We start from the raw sequence: 21,612 nt of genomic DNA, 5'->3' as shown, positions 1-21,612 counted from the left end.
ACTAGGCAGGTAGGGTTTGGCTAGAGGAGGTGGATCACTGGGGGTGTGTCTTTGAGGTTCATATTTTGTCATGGTAAGGAGAGAGTGCTCTCATCTTCTTTTTCTCCTTTTTCTCTACCTCTTCACACACACCTACCCCTCCCTCCCTCCCTCCCCCTCTCTCTCTCTCTCTCTCTCTCTCTCTCCCCCCACTCTTCTCCCCACCCCTTCTCTCTCTCTCTCCCTCTCCCCTTCCTGGTGCTATTTCTGAGATGCTTTCCGGGGCTAATCACTTCCACCATAATGTTCTGCCTTACATCAGGCCCCAAGGAATGGATTCCGCTATCTAGGGACTAAGACCTCTGAAACCATAAGTCCCCTAGATAAACTTTTTATCCTAAAATTGTTCTTGTCAGATCCTTTGGTCACAGAAGCAAATAAGCTGACTAAAACATTAGATGAGCAGAGACTCAATAGTGCAGTATTAAGTCAAATTACAGAAGTTGAAAAATGAATGAGAATTGAATAAACTAACACAACCAATGTAGACTACTCCCTCAAGCATGGCTATAATAAGAAAGTAACAGAGAGAACAAAATCTTGAGGGTAAGCAGGGGTTTAAAAAAGTCTGCTGATTCATTCACTCACCCAATAAATACAATTTATGTTTCTCAGTGAATATAAGTAAGATGCATAAAGGTCTATTGACCCGGGGGAAGGAATCAGTAGAGAAACTAAAAATAACAAAAAGAAATTAAGTCAAGGTTCCAGAAGAGGCAGGAAACAAAGACTCGAGAGCCCAAGTAGGAGATTAGGACTGACATCTTTTTCTCTGAAGCAGAAAGGAAAGAAGGTAATAATGACTATAGAAAGAGATAGACTTAAGAGAGGGAGAGAACATTAAAGAATCACCAATGAAAAGCCTATTTTTCATGTGGAATAGGAAGCAAGACCTGTGCAGGAAATAAAGAAACTGAAGTGGGACAGAAGACATGAGGAGAGCAACAAAGATTGGGAAAAGCATCAGTGGTAAATGAGAAGTAGACTGGAGACAAGTCAAAGAATCATGTCATACACAGAGCCTGGTACAAACTAGAAGCTACCTTCTAAATAGTTACTTGAACAATAAGTTAAATAAGATAAGGACAGGGGTATGACTTGTATGCTCCAGGTCAGGCAGAGCAGCTAGGAAACTACAAGCCCTCAATAAATGTTTGGTAAATGTACAAACAGCCTATATATGAAAAAAAAAAAAAGAAAGAAAGAAAAAATATTTCATCAGAAATCTACTCAGTATGTATGGCTGCGTGTATGTGTGTGTGTGCGTGTGCATATATGTGTGCCTATCACAATGATCAAATATTTTCAGGAAAATTCATTGACTATAATAAGTATTTCCATTTCAAATCTTAAAAGAAAGCCTTAGTTTTAGTAAAGACTTTTTCTCTAATTATAAAAATATGTTCTGAGTCTTTTTCTCCTTAGTAATTGTAAAAAAAAATAAAAAAAGTGAATCTGAATGCCTTTATAAATATAAAACACACTTCTTACCAAGAATTACCTTTGAACTAAAGAACAAAAAGCAAAAAAACAATGATTTTGCAAGTGTTCCTTCTGGATCTATCCTCTTGCCCCAAGTTTCCCCTCTTCCCCTCTAGCTTTAAAATAATTACATTTTAAGCACAAAGTATAGTTTTCCTCCAAAATGGCTGATCATAATACTGAAACAAAATATTTTTCATAAGGAATACATCTATTATTTATTTATAAATAAATTTATATATATTTATTTATATATATTTATTTATATATATATTTCCTAGCTATAATAAAAACATTAAGAACAGGTTAATTTAGCATAGTGTAATTCCTTTACAAGTATTGGTATTAAAGAAATGATAAGCTCCCAAACTTATAAACTTGAATTAAGTAGGTACATCAGAATTTCCCAACTGCAATTGTGACAATTAGTGTCATCCATATTTAATTTTCATTCACATCACAACTAATACTCCAGATTATAATACCATGAATAGGCTGCATTTGCAGTACCATAACAGCTAATACAAGTAGCTCTTAATGGAATTATTTACTATGTGCCAGCACCATGTAAGTGCTTCATACGTGTTATGTCCTTTAATATTCACAACAACTTTATAAGGTAGAAAGAGGCAAAAATCATGTAGTTTGCAAGACACAGAGCCAAAATCATGCCCCAGTCTGCCTGAAACCAAAAACTTAAATTGTTAACAGCTATACACATATTGTAATGAAGTAAATAACGCTGCTCTAAATGGTGACACAAAATATGTTCTGTTCAAAAAAAATATATGTTCTGTTCCAAGACTCTTCAATATCTCAAAACCCAAAACTAAACCTTGAACTAAAATTGTCCTAATATGATGACAGAACTTCAGAGGCTTAAGATAATCCTAATTATGCTTAAAGAACCACTCCTAATAATTTGTGAGAAAAGCAGTACATCTAGAAAGAATACATGTAAAGACATTATGTGAAAACAAATGTTCTGAGAGAAACATAAATGGAAAAAGAATTAACCAAAGAAACAAACTATTTTTTTTATTTTTTTTAAAGAGAGAGAGAGAGAGAGAATTTTAATATTTATTTTTTAGTTTTTGGCAGACACAACATCTTTGTTTGTATGTGGTGCTGAGGATCGAACCCCGGCCGCAAGCATGCCAGGCGAGCGTGCTACCGCTTGAGCCACATGCCCAGCCCAAGAAACAAACTCTTTAAAGATAATACTGCTTCCTTTTCCATTTTTAAATCCAATTAAAATTCTACTTAATGATCATTCTAGCAATGGAAAGAACTCAAAACAAATTTTGCTAAAACATTCAAGTAAGTAAAATACATGTTGACTTTTATTTTGAAGTTACTTACAAAAGGCATTTATCTGGCTATCTACACTAAAAATTTATTTAGAACTTACTATGGGTTAACCATTGTACTAAGCATTTCATATACATTATTCCATTTAGATTTTAACTATTTCATTTGCTCAGGGAAAAAAAGCATAATTATGTTGCACACACTATGGACAACTTAACCAATATTTGGAATTTCCCATGTATATTGTATGTGTAGGTACCTGCATACACACACCCTCTTAACATGTTCCATGATCATTAGTAACATCTATCAAAAGCCTACTATGTTCCATCACTGGACTAGGCACTGAGGATTAAAAAAAAAAAAAAGCAAAATAACTATCATAACTAGCCCCAAGGGTTCATACCCTTGATTAATTTGGGAATGGAAGGAAACTCTATCATTCCCACAGAAGAAAGACAATTATAAGAAAGGAAAGAATTTAGTCTTACATAGACTGTCTTAAATGCTTTTAAAGCACTTAAGTGGTCATTTACAGTAGATAGCTAGTCAGACAGGTCTGGTGGCCAGATAAGATATCCAGTTTGGTGATGCATTTTGAGTCAAGGACATTTAAATAGTAACTGAGACTGTGAGAAGAATTACTGGGTAGAGTATAAAATGAGAAGAAGGCTAAGTAGAATCAGAGAGGATACCATCTTTTAAAAAGCCGGGGGAAAATGTGTGCAGACTGTCAATTTATCACAAATGTTCACATCCCACAACACTCCTCAAAAACAAAACATTATGAAATCTGCCTATGTGCTCTCATCTATGCAGCAAACATTTATTTTGCATTTCCTAAGTCATAGGTATTGTGCTAGCTGCTGAAGTTAGCAACGATGAAGACAATCAAGTTTTTTGTTTGGTTTGTGGTTCTGGTTTGAGACAGGGTCTTACTGTGTTGCTCAAGTTAGCCTCAAACTCCTGGGCTCAAGCAATACTGCCTCAGCCTCCTGAGCAGATAGAACTACAGATGTACACCATCATGCACCTGACCTGTTTGGTTTTATAGGATCTCACTGTATTTCCTAGGCTACAACCCAGTTCTTAATTGTAAGAATCCAAACAAAATAGGAGAAGTAGGTTAAAAGCACAGGATTTGGGTTTTCATTCAACTATTAGCTCTGCCATTTACTTTCTTGGGTGAATTACTCAACTTTATGTGCTTTTACTTCCTCGTTTACAATGAAGATCTAATAGTATATATTCCTATCCAGTTGCTATGAAGAGAAAATGAATCATGTCATTAGATTTAAATTAGTCCATGTAAAACACTTATTAAAAGTTCTTAAAGGGGCTGGGGATGTGGCTCAAGCGGTAGCGCGCTCGCCTGGCATGTGTGCGGCCCCAGTTCAATCCTCAGCACCACATACAAATAAAGATGTTGTGTCCGCCAAAAACTAAAAAATAAATATTAAAAAATTCTCTCTCGCTCGCTCTCTCTCTCTCTCTCTCTCTCTCTCTCTCTCTTTAAAAAAAATCTTTTAAAAAAGTGCTTAAAATAATAAGTGTTCAGTAAATATTAATTATATTATTAGTACAAAAATTACTAGAATGGCTACATGAGTGCAATAATAATACAAATAAACAATGTTACTGGAATTCACAAAATAAGAAAAGACCCTCACTCTGGGAGAATTCAGGGAACACTGAACTGCCCCTCGGGAAAAGGATGGTTCATAAAATTCCTATGTAAGAATTAGAAAGCAGCCCACAGGTGCACATCAAGAGGTTGGACTGGATTTCTGTCATCACTCAATCCCTCGCCCAGCACCCTTGTGCAGGATATAACCAGCACAGTCATATACATAGTCTGCAAGAGCAGACTCAAAGCTGAAGAGAACATTCCAGTAGAAATGTAGAAGATAGACTACAAAGCTCTTGAGAATAGGGCATATACAGCTCAGACTTGGTTCCACCAGTAATTCTCATTAGCTGAAGCACGGAACTAGTTAAAGAAGATAAACCCTGAAAAGTATACTGGAGCAGATGATGGAGAATATTAAATACTGCCATAAGGCATTCCTCTGTGACTCTGAGCAGTGAAATTATATAATTCTAATACTTAAGAGTGATCTGAGTAGGAAGGATGGTAGATGAGACGGACATTACTACCCTTTTACATGTATGATTGCACAAATGATATGACTCTGCATGGTGTACAACCAGAGAAATAGAAAGTTGTACTCTGTTTGTGTACAATGAAAAAAAAAAGAGTAATCTGGCATCATGTACTAGAAAGATTTGAGCACAGGCAGATAAGAGGTCACTGCAGTGGTGTACTAGTTTATATGTTCCTCAAAGGCAAGGACTCTACAACTCATTCATTTCTATATCCTCTAAACTAACACAACACTTAGAACAGAGTAGGCACTCAATAATTGTTTGAGGTATAAATGAATAAACAAGCCAAAAGAATAATATGAGCCTTAATTAAAGTGAGAATAGTTGAAATAGAAAAATAAGTATTGGAAAAATATTGCAGATATAGTCAAGGATTTTTGCTGGCTGATGAAATGTGGCAAGGACAGGGGAAAATCAATAAGGCTGTAAAACTGATAAATACTACGTGGACAGGTTTCTGTGAGAATCAAATATAATTACTCTCATGGAAATACTCTATGAAAAAAAAAAAAAGAGAGAGAGAAAAAATGCTTTTCCCTGGAATAAAAGGTACTTATTTTGGGCAGATTTACTATTACATTTGACCTTGAATATATATCATCATTGAAAGACATTTGTCTTCCTTTTGTCTTTGCTGGTTTATAAAATTTTAAGGGTATGTAATGTGTCTACACTGTTATGAAGCACAAAAAAACCTAGATCCATGATTCTCAAACTTTAGCATCAAATCAGCTAAAAGGCTGATTACAACATGATTGCAGAGCTCCATGGCAGAATTTATGATTCTGAAGGTCTGGGGTAGGATTAGAAAATTTGCATATCTCCCAAATTCCCAAAAATACTGATTCTACATCAGGGTGGCACATTATGAAAATGACCATATTAAACAAAGAGAGATTATTAAGAAAAACATTTTTATTCATTGTGAGTAATAAAATTAATCTCTCCTCAGAGAGATCCAAGAGAATGGTATGACTATTTTTATTAAGAGCCAGTAAGTAGAAAATTGGAAAAAATAAAATTTCCAAATTAAATTTTTTCAGAAGGGCTAACTAAAATACTATATATCACTATGAAATATAGTCTAAGACATCTTTGTAAACACAAGGCAAAAGACAAAGAGAATATAAGAGAAAAATTAACAAGCATAAAGGGTCTGTTTGTATCTAATATGTTTCTGGAGAAAAAAACAAACACATCACAAAAAGTAATCAATGAATAAGAAAAAGTTTTCCCTAAGCTAAAAAAGACTTAATACTGCAAGGCCAATTTTTGAGCAGGTAAAAACTTTTAAAATCAACAACTACAGACATATTTGTAACAATTTTTAAACTTTAAAGTCATAAAGAGAACCTTAGAAGCTTTGAGGTAAAATAAAGAAACACATACATAATTACAAAGAAATAGGAATCCAACTAGCATCAGACATTTTATTAACATGCTTGAAGAAATTGTTTTCAAAGTCAAGAGAGAAAATAATTTTGAACCTAGAATTCTACATTTGGTTAAACTATTAAATATGAAGACAAAGACATCTTTGGAAATTAAAAAACTAAGAAATTTAACTTCCTATATCTATTAGTTTCCTACTTGTTTTATAAGAAATTATAACACAAGTTTAAGTAGATTTCAGCAAGCTAAGATTAAGGTGTTGGCAGAATCACATACCTTTTAAAGGCTAAAACAATCTATTTTCTAGCCTTTCCTAGTTCATAGAGGGTACCCATATTCCTGGACCAGTGATCCCCCTCCATCTTCAAAGTCAGCAGTGATGGAATGAGTCTTTCACACATGGAATCCCTCTGACTTTGACTCTCTTTCAATTATAAAGACCCCTTGTGATTACACTGAACCTACCTAGATAATCTAGGATAATCTTATACCAGCAAGCCTTTTTTTCCATGAAAGGCAATATATTCACAGGCTCCAGAAATTAAAATGTGGACATCTCTGGTTGGCCATTATTCTGTTCACCAAAGCACAGAAGGACTCAAGGCAGAAAAATAAAAATTAAATTCAAGAAAGAAGACAACATCAGATATAAGAAAGTAATAAAAAGAAGAAAGTTGTAAGGCAATTTAAAAAGAAATTTCAATCTTGACACTAGAATATAACTTCTCATTAGGGGAGCACAACTTTAGAAAATGTAATTATATTTTCTTTTCTAAAAAAAATCCAATTATACTACTTGGTTCCACAGTGAATAAAATTTAGATGACCAAAATACCATACATGTTGTTCATTATTTTCCAAATTTCAAAAATAACTGAGTCAAACATCAGAAAACACAAATATATACATGCCTACCTCTGGGTTCTAGCAGATTATGGATTCCCTACATCAGTATCATACTTGTATAGATAACACACATTATTTTTCCACATATGCTATCTATTGAGAACTGAAATTGCATAATAATAGTAGAAAGTACGTTAGAAGCACAGTCACAGCTAGACATGTCAAATAATTCTCACCTATATTTTAAAATGTATAAAGGAGAAAATAAAATCAATTCTGAAATATGTATGTAATTTTATTACTCTTTGGTAATTTATGAGTCACACAATATATCCAATGTTAATTTTTATTTTAAGTATCTAAAAAAAAAGCACCCAAAATTAACTAAGTACCTCCATAGACTATAGCAAAATAAAAAATGAAGCAAACAGTTAGGAGTACATAGGTACAATTTAATCTATGCATACTTTTTGATCTAGTAGTTTTATTTCTAGAATCTATCCTACAAAAATATCTTTTCTGTGTAAGAATGCTATATAAGAATTCCACTATAGTATCATTAGAATAAGTGGGGGAGAACCAACTTAAATATTTCATCAAAAGCTGACTGGTTAAATATATTATAGTCAAGCAATAATGCAGCAGCCATTAAAAATATCATAGAGAGACATGCATTAACATACATACATGTATTTTTTAATTTTTATATGGAAAGAGGAAGATCAAAAAGGTTATACATACAACTACTTCCTACAGTTAATTCTTAAGTATAAAGGAGGGAGTATGATCCTTCAGTTTTATGTTACATACATATTCTACTTGAATTTTGTTTCAATGGACATAAATTATTTTTATAGTATCTTGTACCTTAAAAAAAAAACTGAATTACTAACACTTAAAAATTGAATCCAGAAAAATCCTTCTGCAGATTGTAAATTGTGAAAATTAATTTAAGATATGATCTCCTTGTAGAAATGTGAAAGCCTTTTCTGGAATACATAGCAAATGATATATGGTCAACACTTAAATGTTATTTAAGTGTTATTATTAAATGCAACCAGTACTAATGGAAGCATTTTTAGTTCTTTAAGGACATGAAACTATATAAAGTAAAACTATATATATTTATTAAAATGTTTATTTTAATAAATTAATATTTTTATTAATTAATACCTACCGAATCATTCGCTGATAGTGCAAGTGCAAGGTTCACTGAAAGAAACAAAAAGTAATTAAATTTAGTAACTTCTATTAAAATTCATGTGCCTTTAATATTTTCAGTGTTAATAACCAAGTATAGAAATTTTTAATATAGCTCCCTTATTTGCAAAGAAAAATGACATGGAGAGAATGTAGAAAGTTAAAAAAAAAAAAAAAGCAATTTAGCAACAACATAATTTAGCAATAGATACTGGTCCTAAAATTAACATTTTAAATAGTTTATAAACTGTTACAATTTTGTTCAAATAATCCACTTGGCTTTTTATTTTAAAACATAATTCAATTATTTTCAAAAACATATTTTATAGAAATTTTATCTTTTGATAAATAAAAATGGATATGATCCTATGTCTTTTAGAAATAAATGCTGATATTTTAGGAGTCCCAAGTATCTAAACTCATAAATACACATGTATACAAAAGATTAGGCGACTGTACAGAGGGAAGAGAAGAAGGTAAAAGGATAAAATGTGTTTCCCAAATTGCTTATGCCAGTGAATCAAAGAGACCTAAAGTAGGAAAGTAGTGATCTCAAAGCCTTCTTTAGTCCAGCAATGGAAGAATGCTACATCTAAGAAGAGAGGTCATCAATAACATACTTCCGGGCTGGGGATGGGGCTCAAGTGGTAGTGCGCTTGCCTGGCATGCGTGCGGCCCGGGTTCAATCCTCAGCACCACATACAAACAAAGATGTTGTGTCCTCCAAAAACTAAAAAATAAATATTAAAATTCTCTCTCTTCCCCTCTCTCTCTCTCTCTCTCTCTCTCTCTCTCTCTCTCTCTTTTTAAAAAAAATAAATAAATAAATAACATACTTCCAAGACTGATAAATAAATAGACCCTCATACTGTGAATAACATTTCCTTATAGAACAATACCATAAATTGTATCAAAGTGTTTCCTTTAAAGTAGTTACACTAGGAACAATGGAACATGCTGTAATCCCAGTGGCTCAGGAGGCTGAGGCAGAAGGATGGTTTTTATCCTAAGGACAGCCTCAGCAACTTCATAAGGCCCTACACAACTTACCAAGATCCTGTCTCAAAATAAATAAATTAAATTAAATTAAAAAGGCTGGGGATGTAGCTCAGTGGTAAAGTACCCCTGGGTTCACTCCCCAGTAAAGAAGAAGGAGAAGGAGAAGAAGAAGGAAAAGGAGGAGGAGAAGAAGGAGGCAGACCTGCTACAAATCCCAGCTCTAGCACCTTCTATTGTATAACCCTGAGTACATTATTTTACCTGTAAATCTGCTTCCTCCTCTACAAAGATAATTCCTACTTTATAATTGTTGTGAGGATTAAATGAAATACTGTATTTAAAGTGCTTAGGCTGAGGCAGGAGAATCATGAGATCAAAGTCAGCCTCAGCAACTTAGTGAGGCTCTAAGCAACTTTGAGAGACCCCATTTCAAAGTAAAAAATTAAAAGGGCTACAGACATGGCTCAGTGGTTAAGTGTCCCTGGGTTCAATCCACAGTACCATCCATAGATAAATAAATAAAGTACATAGGGTATGGAACTTGATAAATATCTCTAGCGTATCTTGAAAATATTTCTAGTGTACATATTCAAATCGTAAGTATTTTTAAATAGTTTGGAAAAGGAAAAAATACATCAAGGGAAAGAAATATAATATCAACAGAGTTACAAAGAAATAACCTATTTCTAAGGCTTGGGTATGCTGACAGAACTGTCATGAAAAAATACAGACTAGCTGTTTGGAACACATGGTACAATGTTAAAGGGGAAAAATAAGTAAAGAACATTTACTGAAGCACCTACTACGTGTCACAGTCTATTCACTTTTTCGTACATTTTCCTATTTAAAAGTTGTCACATTCCATGACAACAGATCATCTTCCAACTAAAAACAATAAACAATCTGTTTTAAACAAGCAGCTAGCCTACAGACCCCAAAAAATGCACACACAAGTGTAATCGGGAAAATACTTCCCATCTTTATCCAGTCTATGTAATCACAGTGTGTAAAAGAATTCACACTACTGAAAACAGGTTAATGTACTCCAAATTTTCCAAAACTAGAGAAGATTCTAGAACCAAAGATTAAGAGCTTCTAAATTTTAAAAACAAATCACCAAATGGGTTATAAGCCTTTAAGGAAAAAAAAAAAAAAAAAAAGTGTAGGTATAGCCTGAATTCATTAAGAACAAATCACTAATCATTTTTAATAATAGTACAGTATCTAACAAATAGATATGGATAATAATCTCACAACACTTGATAAACCTTAATTTCTCTAAAACATCTGACAAACTCTTCCACAATTCCCTTCAGGCCAAAATCGAAAAACCAAAGCTAATAACACTCTATAGCTGGTTGCTGGTTGTACAACTATAAAACAATTATACCAAGACGGTACAAAATATGGCTTCAAGTTTACACAGAAGACCTCTAATGAAATGCACAGAATTCGTACCCAGTCCTATTTCAAAAAGGCTTCAATAGAACTAAAGAATTTTAATGTAAATATGTTCTTCTTAACTTTAGGCTAACAATCTGAAAAGAACACAAATTTTTTAAAAAATCTTGCCAATCTAGAACTAGGTCAAAAATTTACAAAATGAAATATAATGAAGATAAAATTTAAAAAAAAAAATCAACTGCAAGAAAAGATTGGGTAAGGCCTAAATTAGCAGCCATTCCTACTGAACTCACTGAAAATTCAATATGAGGTATTTATAAAACATGAATACTTTGACTCCAAATTAATAAATTACAAGGGTCTAATACAAGTTAAAGTACAAAATTCCAGTTATAAGTTCTACAGACCTGATGTACAGCAGGTGATTATAGTTAATAATAATGTACACCTGAAATTCACTGATAATAATCTTCAGTATTCTCATCACACACACGCAAAAATTAACTAGGTGGGGTAATGGATGTGTTAGTTACCTTGATTGTTGATATCATTTCACAATATGTATGTATATCAAAACACCAAATTCTATACCTTAAACATACACAAAATTTATTTGTCAAAACACCTCAATAAAGCTAAAAAAAAAATTCAAGTTACCTCTAGTGAGAATTGGAAAAAACTTCCCTTTTATATTTACACTAACATAACTATTATTTTTATAAATAAAAGATTTCTTTTAAAAATTTTTTGGAATTATTAGTCTTGACTAATAATTAACTCTTTTATTTCTTTTTTCTTTGCTGGGGATCAGGCTCAGGACCACATACATGCCAGGCAAACTACAACCACAGCCAAATTCTGATTTTGGTGGCGCTTCTTTTTTGGGTTCTGAAAGTAGGATTTTAGCAACAAATTTACAATCAATAAAAAGACCACCAAAATACCTCTTTATTCATAGCATGTTAACATAAAAGATATAAAGGGTAGATAACACTTTAAATAATTTAAAATTTTTTAAATATTTTCAAGCACTTTCAAATATTAGGCCAATATTGACTTTATATATAGTGAAAATTATATTATGGTTACATAAAAAAAAGGTCATAAAAACAAGCAATCTCGCTGCAGATATGTAGCTACATATTCATTGATAAATACAGGAAAAGAGCATACATATTTTAAAGTTATTAGGTGTTTTAAAAATAAGAGTAACCAATTACTGAACACTTACTATGATGGAGTCTAACTAGTTAGCTTGTTTAATTTGCATAACCATCCTATGAAAGAGGGCACTTGTCCCCTTTTCATAGTTAAGAAAAGTGAAGGTCTGCTGGGTAACCTAGCCACTTTTTCCTCAGTTATGGTATAGACAACCTGGTTCTATATTTAGTTCTAACTCCAAATCTAAGCTCCACTCAATATCACCTCCAGATACTAAGAAATCAATTATTGGTAACTTCATAAACAATAAATTAAAGAATAATTTTTATAATGTGCATTTGCCAGCTGGTGTGAATTCTTAATCAGAATCAGAATGAATATTCTACCTGCTGTAGTAGATTTTCCAACTCCACCCTTCCCAGAAGCCACAACTATAACTTGTTTAACACCTTCTATTGGTTTCTGTTTTGGAAGTCCTCGCGACATGATTTGTGTTCTTCTTTGTTTTAGGTTCTCACTTTCAGCGCCAGACAACTTCAAGAAAAAAAAAAAGAAAAGAAAGTGTTTTAAATAAACCGTCTCCACTCTCACTCTGTAAAAGTAAAAACAATGCTGATTTTGCAATTAAGAGGGCTTTCTTTTCTAATTCTGCTTCTCTCCACTAGTTCTGCATTTAATGGTATTCACCTGTTACAGATCACAATTGTAAAGATACATTGTTTAAACTGAAATGTTTCTGATAAGATATGCTTTTTAAAATGGAAATAAGTTGCCTCTTTACGGAGTTAAATCTTTCTCGTGTTTTCCTTCTCTTTAACCTATTTACTAAATAACCCAAAACCAAGAAAGCACTGTGCCACACACATCCGTGTTCTAACCATCTGTTTCATGCCCCGCCACGTCTCAGCCCGGTCCAACTGAGGGCCTGCTGGAAAAGCGGGCAAGCCCAGCCAACTAACTTAAGTCTCACAGAGCCTGCAACTGGAAGGGACCCAAGAGGGACTGAGTGCAGTCCCTGGCAAGAGGCAATGCCAGGGGGATCTGCATCCCGGGCGCCTCACATAGTCGTCCCGCCCGCCTCTCCCAGCTCTGCAGCATCACGGACCTGGCGCCGACACACCAATGATCGGCTTCTCCCAAGAGGGGCAGGGATCCTGCCACCACCTCGGAGAAACACCCCACCACAGAGCAACAGATGCTGCCAAGTCCCCATGGCGCGGAAAGCGGCCCTGAGACCTGCTGGGAAATGTCGCAGCCGACGCGGGGTAATGACGTCACATAGCAACCGCGGCTTCCTCTCCCTAGCGACTGGTCTTCACGTTTCTTCAGCCTGGGAAACCTGTTCTGGTCCTGTTTGTGGCCGGCTACAAAGCATTTTTCAACATTTCACCAAATGTTTGCGAAGCATTTTCACATAACAGCTCCTTTTATCCTTACTTTTAGCAAAAGACTCTACTAGGATTCTATTTTTATTAGTAACAAAACCGAGACTTGGTTCAAGAAGATATGACCCGACTTAAATTCGAAACGACAGAACTTGAGAATTACTTCAGGTTTTCTTACTGCATAGTACCGTATGTGGTCACTAAAACACAGCCACGGTTAAAGATCTTACATTTTTAAATTTTTTTTTCTGCCCGATCTATTAAGCTGTTCACTGCTTGTGTTGCTGACAATTCCCCTGAAGAGATGTCCGGTGCTTTACTTGATTCGAAAATTTTAGCTAAATCAGAAAACGGGTCCCTAGGAGGCAAGTTTCGCTCTTGAGGACTGAGGGTGTAGCTCAGCGGTAAGGCGCTGGCCTAGCATGGGGGGAGGGGGAAACGCTGGACTCAATCCTCAGCCTACTGGGATGTGGGGAGAGCTTATATAAGACAGATCTTGAGAGAAGAGGTGGAATTTATCCTGGAGGAAGAAAGGAGACCGAGCTTGAGGAAAGAGGTGGAATTTATTCTGGAGGAAAAAAATGAAGCATCCCTATAACCTGAAATAGATAAGAAAGTGAGAGAAATCTTTAGGAGAGCTCTGGGACTGATCCAGGAAACCAGGCCCAACAAGTGGATGATTTGGGATGTGGTACAGTTTACCCTCAATCTCCATAATATTTTCTAGGACAGATTCTCATTTCGTTCATATGCTTCTAATTTGTAGGTCAAAGACACAAGTTCATTCATTTTATTTTATTCTAACCTGATTTTTAAGTTTCTTATGTTTAATTCAGGCATAACAACCTCAAAAAATTATTATAAAGATTAAGTGAGAGGTTTTGTCAGGGGACAAATAGCTGAGAATGGTGGGAACACAAGGTTAAGAGAATAATTCTATAAAATGAGCCCACTGTACTGACTCCCCACAGGCTTTCTTTGCCAAAAAACAATCTGCTTGCAGCCCCACCTGGCCTTGGGGGATAGGAAATGTCACATTCCTCAACAAACTAAGGCAGAAGGCAGAAGGCCTGGCAGTCAGTGTAGACAATTAATGATGGGGGTCAAGAGAGAATGACAGTGTTTTATCCCTGGGTTGTTAACAGCTAACCTACAGGATCAAACTTTCCCAGCTCAACTGGTTGCTAACACCTCTAGGGGATTGTATTTACCAACACAGGGGATTACGCCCTTGTGCTACTCCTTCCTGAGAATATGGGGAATTCTGGAGGTCTTAAAAAGAGCAAGACACACCTACTCCTGGGGGCACCCAGCTCTGGACCCCTTCTTTTTGAAGAAGTCTACATCATCCTCTGTCCCTCTCTCTTAAATAAAACTTTCTAAGCTTGCCTCCACATTTCTCAGGGTTTAATCTTCAACACTGGAGGAAAAGGACTCCTTCCTGATCTCCAAGACCAGTATCAATATTAGCATCAAAGTACATTCCATGTACTAAACTCTGAGAAAAATGTTCAATTCCTTGATTGTTATCCCCTAATCCCACAAACTTATTGTTTCATCCAACTTTATTTACACTAGGTTTGACACTTTTTAACTTGCTTTATATCACTTTATTATCATTTGTGACAAGTTTTCTCAACTAATTCTATTATTTTTTTAGATTATTTTTTCTGCTTAATTTGTGTAAATTGTGGGCTAAAAGTACAGTGATAAAGGAAACAACTATCAGAATAATCCATTCACTAAACAGGAAATGCCAAATATTTGTTTCTTTCCAGGTAGCCCTGTGAAACTTTTTCTTAAGATTCATTCATTCAACAGATATTTATTAAACTACTACATGTAAAGCATTTTACTATATTCATTTTACATATTCAGTTTTGAAAAAGACATAATCCCTCCACTGAAAGACTTTATAGTCCAGAGCAGGAGAACAAATAAATTAACAAGCAATTACAGTACAGTGTGATAAATTCAGGAGAAAAATGCTGAGTGCTACAGGAGAGCCAAGAAGAGGAACCTTATTCAATCAGGAAAGGCTTCTAAATAGGGTAACATCTGCACAGAGCCCTGAGTACAGGTAATGTGTAGGAGTTAGCTGGGAGAACTACTAAATGGTTATCGTACAGAGAGAAGAAATGAACTGTTACCCCATAAATATGTACAATCATTATATTAATTGAAAGTAAAATAAAGGACAAAATAACAAGCAAGTACTGCAAATAATTTGTATAGTTTGAGGATAGTTTGACTAAAAAGATGTAGATAGAGGTGGCTAAAGATGACAGTTGCAGGCTGGGGATGTAGCTCTGTGGTAAAGCTCTTGCCTAGCATGCCCAAGGCAGATTGGCCAAATCGTGAAAGGATTTATAAAGGGATTTAGACTGAGGGAACCATCAAAGATTAATTTTAAACAGGAATGAAACATGATCAGATTTGTGTTCTAGAAATATCATGATTACTAGGTTTAAAAAAAAATGGATTAGAAACCAGAGGCAAGAAGACATGCTGTTATTATGGTAATTCAAAGGAGATTTGGGGGCTTGACTTAACATCTCTAAATTTCACTGATTATTAATAAAATAGATAATACCTACTTGTAGAGTTGTAGTGAAGACTAGCTTAAGATAATGCATGTAGAATGCCTATCACATAGTACATAGAAATTGTTTACTGTTAACAATTGCTTAGGATTACTAGACATGTAGAAGTTTATGACATGGGCAAGCAGAATGGATTGACATTCCTTGAGAGAAAACATACAGGGAGGAACAAGTGACTGATTTTTCTATAATAAATGAATCATTAATTTGGTTTACTGATCAGCCTATTAAAATTTCAGAATAATAAGATGCCCATTGTTTCTTCTCCAACAGCCACTCTCACACACCCAAGGCCTCTTCTCAAAAGAATATTTTCTGTTAGCTTCTAAGATTTACTCATTTGACCCCATCCCTATGATCATTAATTTGATTAAAGACTGACGCACAATGAAAAATTGGACCAATCAGATTCTTTCTGCAGAGAACTTAAACAATAGAAAAAGAAATGCTACTCAATTTAATTTGCATTTGACCTGATAAGGCTGAAATGACTATTTTTTTTTTTTTTTTTTTTTTTTTTTTTGCTATGTGAACAGACAAAAAAAAAGGCCACTGTTAATAATAAGAAGAAAGTAGATGATAAGAGGTTATGTGTTCATACAGGGAGGGGAAAAGACCTGCGCTGGTTCCTAGCAGTTTTCCCTCCCCCGGGTGGTAGTTAGTCCATAGCAGAATGAGGCTGCACTTTCTATGCTTAGATCCGTGAGATATGCTCACATCCATCAGATAAGTTCCCTTTCTGCCTTAGCCTAAATTGAGTGGGCTTTTGTGCATTTGTAACTATGATGACACATATTTTTAAATATTTATCAGGAACTATTTCCCTGTCATTCTTGGTATCTCATATAGCCCTTCCTCATTTGGACAGATTATGTAACATCACTTCATGACACAGCAAAATATCAGGGAAAAGAGATTACTTTCTTGCCTTTGGATTTTGAAAATGGGAACCCTTTAGGACAGGTCTAGCTAGACAGGTCTAGCAAAAACAATAGATTTGGAAGACTTGTATAATGATACAAGGATATGATTTCTTGCCTTAGGATTATATTTGACAGCAAGTAGCAGAAAATCTATAATTATTTTAAGCAAATTGGGATATATTAGTCTCATATGAAAAGTTTAGAGGTAGATCCTACAGATCTGATGCAATTGGTCCACGGTTGTTATCATTTCCCAAATTAATTCTTTTTATTCCATTGTCTTGGTATCCTCATAGTCATAAGATGGCGTCAAGACTATGTTCCATATAATAGTAAAAAAAACAAAGGTAAAGAGTTTCCACAGTGAGTTTCTCTGGCTCTATTTGGGAAAGGAAATCACATGTGTGCCTGCACACATGTGTGTGCACACACTCCCTGAACTGGCTAGAACCAGGTCACATGACCACTCTTAAAAGCAAGAGAGGCTGAGAAATCAAGCATCGAAATATCTCTAACTTATAGAGTAGAGGAAAGCTGTGGGTACCTAGAAATGGGCATTGAACAGAATAAATAAGTATCTGTCATAAAGAGACTATATTAAACTATGGGGAATGGAGAGAAAAGAAAAGCAAGAACTCAGATAACCTTGCCAATCTCCTGAACCCTTGCCACCTTCAAAAAAAGGGGTAGAAATCCATATACTCACTTCCCCAGTCTCACATGCTAACTCTGAACATATTCTGACCTTGTATGACATAGTTCTGGACAATGTGATATGAGGAAAATGTTCTGGGGATGTGGGGTTTCTGAGAAAGTCTCTGCTTTTCTGGTAGAGTAGAACCTAGTTGGTGACACCTGGATATGTGGCAATCACTTTGTGAACATGAAAAGCACAGTTGTGATAAACACAATGACAAAACTCAGTAAAGATAACGTCGGGCCGAGCTCAGTGGTGCACACCTGTAATCCCAGCAGTTTGGGAGGCTGAGGCAGTAGGATCATGAGTTCAAAGCCATCTTCAGCAACAACAAGGCACTAAGCAATTCAAGACCCTGTCTCTAAATAAAATACAAAAAATGGCTGGGGATGTGGCTCAGTGGTTGAGTGCCCCTGAGTTCAATCTCCAGTACCAAAAAAAAAAAGAAAAAGAAAAAGATAACATAGGGGCAGTGTGGTAGAAAAATGAATTTTTGGTGGTACAGTTAAGCTGCTATACTAGTCCTCTTATTTTTACACCTCAAGATCTCTTATTATGTGAGATAACTAATTATTTAAACCTCTACTGGTTAGCATTTCCATCACTTGAACTAAAATAATCTATGCCTATTACAGCTCCTAAGAAGAAAGCCCATGTACTTTGACTACCTCTCCCCAAGATTAATCCCTAGTGGGAAAGGAGGACAACAGAATTCCAAATCAGTTTGCAGGACTTTACTCTATATGAGAACAATAGAATCAATGCTTCCATTCCCAGGTGGAACTCAGTACTGTGGCAGGACCCCAGGATCAAATGGTTGAGTGTTATGTTTAAGCAGACAGGCCTGAGTGAGGCAAGGAATGGTTGAGAAACTTCTGATCCTAAAGAGGCCTCACAATCAAGAATGAGGGAACACTTGGCAACAATGTGAATGGTTAGGTAGGTGGCATCTCCATTGATGCCAAAATGAATAGAAGACCTTGAGGATTAAATCTGCTGCACTATGTGGACATCTGGATACTACACAAGCTCCCTGTAACTTAGCTACAATCCTAGTGGGATCTATATTAAACAAAATTAAGTCTCTACCATCTCAGCAAAAATTTATAAAGAAATAAATATTGATCAAAACAAGGAGGATGCTCTTGAAGTATCCCAACTATGTCTAGGGAAAATCGTGTATTGTTTTCCAGATTTGTACCTGCTAATTTGCCCCTCCCTTCTCTCAAAAAAAGATCCTTCTTAAGTGACTGAGGAGTCACTGAAAATTCAGATTCCCACACAGAGCAGGAGCTGTTAGTGTGTTGCCTGTCGGTAGACCCAGATGCCCTCAATGTCGCCGAGAACATGCTCTACTCCCTTACCCAGCTCAGCCAGGACAGTCTCTTTAGAATATAGTGAATGAAGCTCAGAAAATAGTGCCAGTTCCTTCACTTTAAGGTTACTGTCTAAAACTAGACCTCTATCCAGTCCAAGTACTTATCAAAAACAAAAACTTCATCCCATCTCTAGGACTTGTCTAAATGACAATACTATTAATTTATCCTACTTTGCCTGACACTTTGATTTATTTCCAAATCTCTTTCCTCATGACTCCAAGTATGAAACTGTCTCTTATCTATACCTAATAAAAATTTGTAGACTAAAATAAAGAATAATTCTGTTTAAGTGACTAGCTTTCAATCAGCCAGCACCTCTGTAGAAAATCTAACCTAAGAAATTTGTGGACTTTCCAATATCAGAGACTTTGCTGGCCTTTTTTCATATTAAACTAGCCTTATTAAAGAAGTTTCCCCCACCACTTTTTTTTTTTTTTTTTTTTTTTTTTTTTTTTTTTGGTATTGGGGATTGAGCCCAGGGGCACTCAACCACTGAGCCACATCTCCAGCCCATTTTTTAAAAAATATTTTATTAGAGACAAAGTCTCACCGAGTTGTTTAGTGCCTCACTAAATTGCTGAGGCTGGCTTTGAACTCGTGATCATCCTGCCTCAGTCTCCCGAGCCACTGGGATTACAGGCATGCACCACTGTGCCCAGACCCATTCTTTTTTTTTTAATATTTATTTTTTAGTTGTAGTTGGACATAATACGTTTATTTCACTTATTTATTTATGTTTTTAATTTGGTGCCGAGGATCGAACCCAGGATCTCTCACGAGCGAGGCGGGCACTCTTCCGCTGAGCCACAACTCCAGCACCCCCAAGACCCATTCTTAAAATTAAAAATGTATATATCAGACTGGATAGACTTCTGAGAGTATGTCTTCAAGTGACTAAAAAAAATCCACTTCTAGAGTGTGATGGGATGGGTTTCTAAATGCCAGTATTCACAGCCAGATAAATTATAGGTAATTTGACATTTAAATTTATAATTTATAAGCTTGAGCTGAACCCTTAGACAAAGATCACAACCTTAGTTTGTAGATGAATATCATCATATGTAGCTTGTATAAAACTTCAAAGAAGATCTTATCCTGAAATAGAAGCCACACAATCAGGATTTGGAAGAAGCATTTGTCACCCAGGGCAAATACTCACCACACAAAGGACCTCACATTCCTATGGTTTTGCTTTTTTATTTAATTTTCTCTGGTAGTGAACATGTGTATTTTTTTCAACCAAGCCCTTCCTAACCTTCAAATCTGTCTTAAATCTGTTTTAGAGATTAGAGGACATAAGTTTCTACAAGAGTTTGCCAAAACATGTCTTCATTGTGCATTCGGAAGAGAATTTTCCTGTTTGTACTTTAGAGGACATACCAAGGACAATGACAAAGCAGAGACCCAATCAAGATACCAAATCTTCACTTCAGCTAATGTGAAGTTCTATTTTCTGCAGGGAGAAAGATAATGTAGTTCTTGTGTTTTACATTGCTGCCAGACTGCAAGGATGTCCTCTAGAACCATGTGACTTGGAGGACATATTAGTGTACTTGTTGTTCTGGTACAAATATTATCAATTCATTTATTAACCTTCCCTATGTAGGATATATTTACCATACGTAAAGAGATTATACATTATATGTATAACATATATTATACATTATATGTATGGCAGATCCAAAATTTTTCTAACCCATTTATAAAAGTGAGAAATTCCTACAAATCACCATCATCTCTCAAACTGCATTCTTTATTTAGATTTAGAATATGGAGCAGAAATAACAATTTTAAGGATTATAATATCAATATTCTAAAATAGACTGCAAAATTTAAAAGATTGAGGTCCAGAGCTGGGGATGTAGCTCAGTGGTGGATGAGTTACCTAGCATGCGTGAGGTATTGAGTTTGATCTCCAGCACTGAAAGAAAAAAAAAAAAAACATGAAGTTAATTTTTGCTTTCTGCCTTCCAAACAGTTCCATCTCGCTTGAAGTGTTCCAATTCATATGAGCCACCCCTACAGGCAATATTTGGGTGCATTTCCCATAGCATCTTCTGCAGCTTAACTCAATTACATTTTGAAAATAGGATTTTCCTGACCACCCACGATACAAGGTAATGAACTTACTCTCAATCCTATTAAAGTACATCCATCAACCATAACTCAACAGTCCAAACACTACTGAATTCAGAACTACTAATCTCTCCCATTTTATGCTTTTCCAGTCTTTGCTAGTGTTCAAAACAGATAAAAATGGTATTGCAAGGAGTATGTTTGGGGTGGGGGGCCTATATTCTAAACAGTTTAAGAACTGATATTCTGACCTGATTAGAAATACAAATAGCTCTTTCAGATACCTGATGAAGTTCTGTCAATTAATCAAAGACTTTGTTATTTTAATGTCCCATTTAATTTCTTTTGCAAATTTCTAATCATGTGCAAAAATTTCTATTTTATTTAGGAGAACACTGTGGCAATATGCCATTGAAAATGCCATTTGTAATGGAGTTCATTTACTAGAAAAACATTCATCAGCATTTGCTGATGAAATGCACACTCAAATAAGTTTTTGAAGGATTGTATTTTTCTCTAATGATTTTCTGAGGTACAACTCTTTTCCAA

The 21,612-nt window shown here is 35.2% G+C and overlaps 1 protein-coding gene across 2 annotated transcripts in view; it reads right to left on the bottom strand.

Moving 5' to 3' along the window:
• Positions 1–13,235, bottom strand: part of Nubpl (NUBP iron-sulfur cluster assembly factor, mitochondrial) — a 224,674-nt gene extending 211,439 nt beyond the window's left edge. The window contains exons 1-3 of one of the 2 annotated variants that reach the window (XM_076848197.2): positions 13,106–13,235; positions 12,387–12,534; positions 8,414–8,448 (exon numbers count right to left, since the gene is read on the bottom strand). In XM_076848197.2, the coding sequence (XP_076704312.1) occupies positions 8,414–8,448; positions 12,387–12,534; positions 13,106–13,213 (291 nt within the window). In that variant the 5' untranslated portion in view covers positions 13,214–13,235. The remainder of the gene's footprint in view (positions 1–8,413; positions 8,449–12,386; positions 12,535–13,105) is intronic. The other variant, XM_076848199.2, reaches the window with a different exon arrangement.
• Between the last annotated feature and the right edge of the window lie 8,377 nt (positions 13,236–21,612).

The sequence above is a fragment of the Callospermophilus lateralis genome, chromosome 3 (assembly GCF_048772815.1).
Source record: "Callospermophilus lateralis isolate mCalLat2 chromosome 3, mCalLat2.hap1, whole genome shotgun sequence".
NCBI lineage: Eukaryota > Metazoa > Chordata > Mammalia > Rodentia > Sciuridae > Callospermophilus > Callospermophilus lateralis.
The sequence above is the reverse complement of the archived record's forward strand: the minus strand, read 5'-3'. Positions and strand labels throughout refer to the sequence as shown.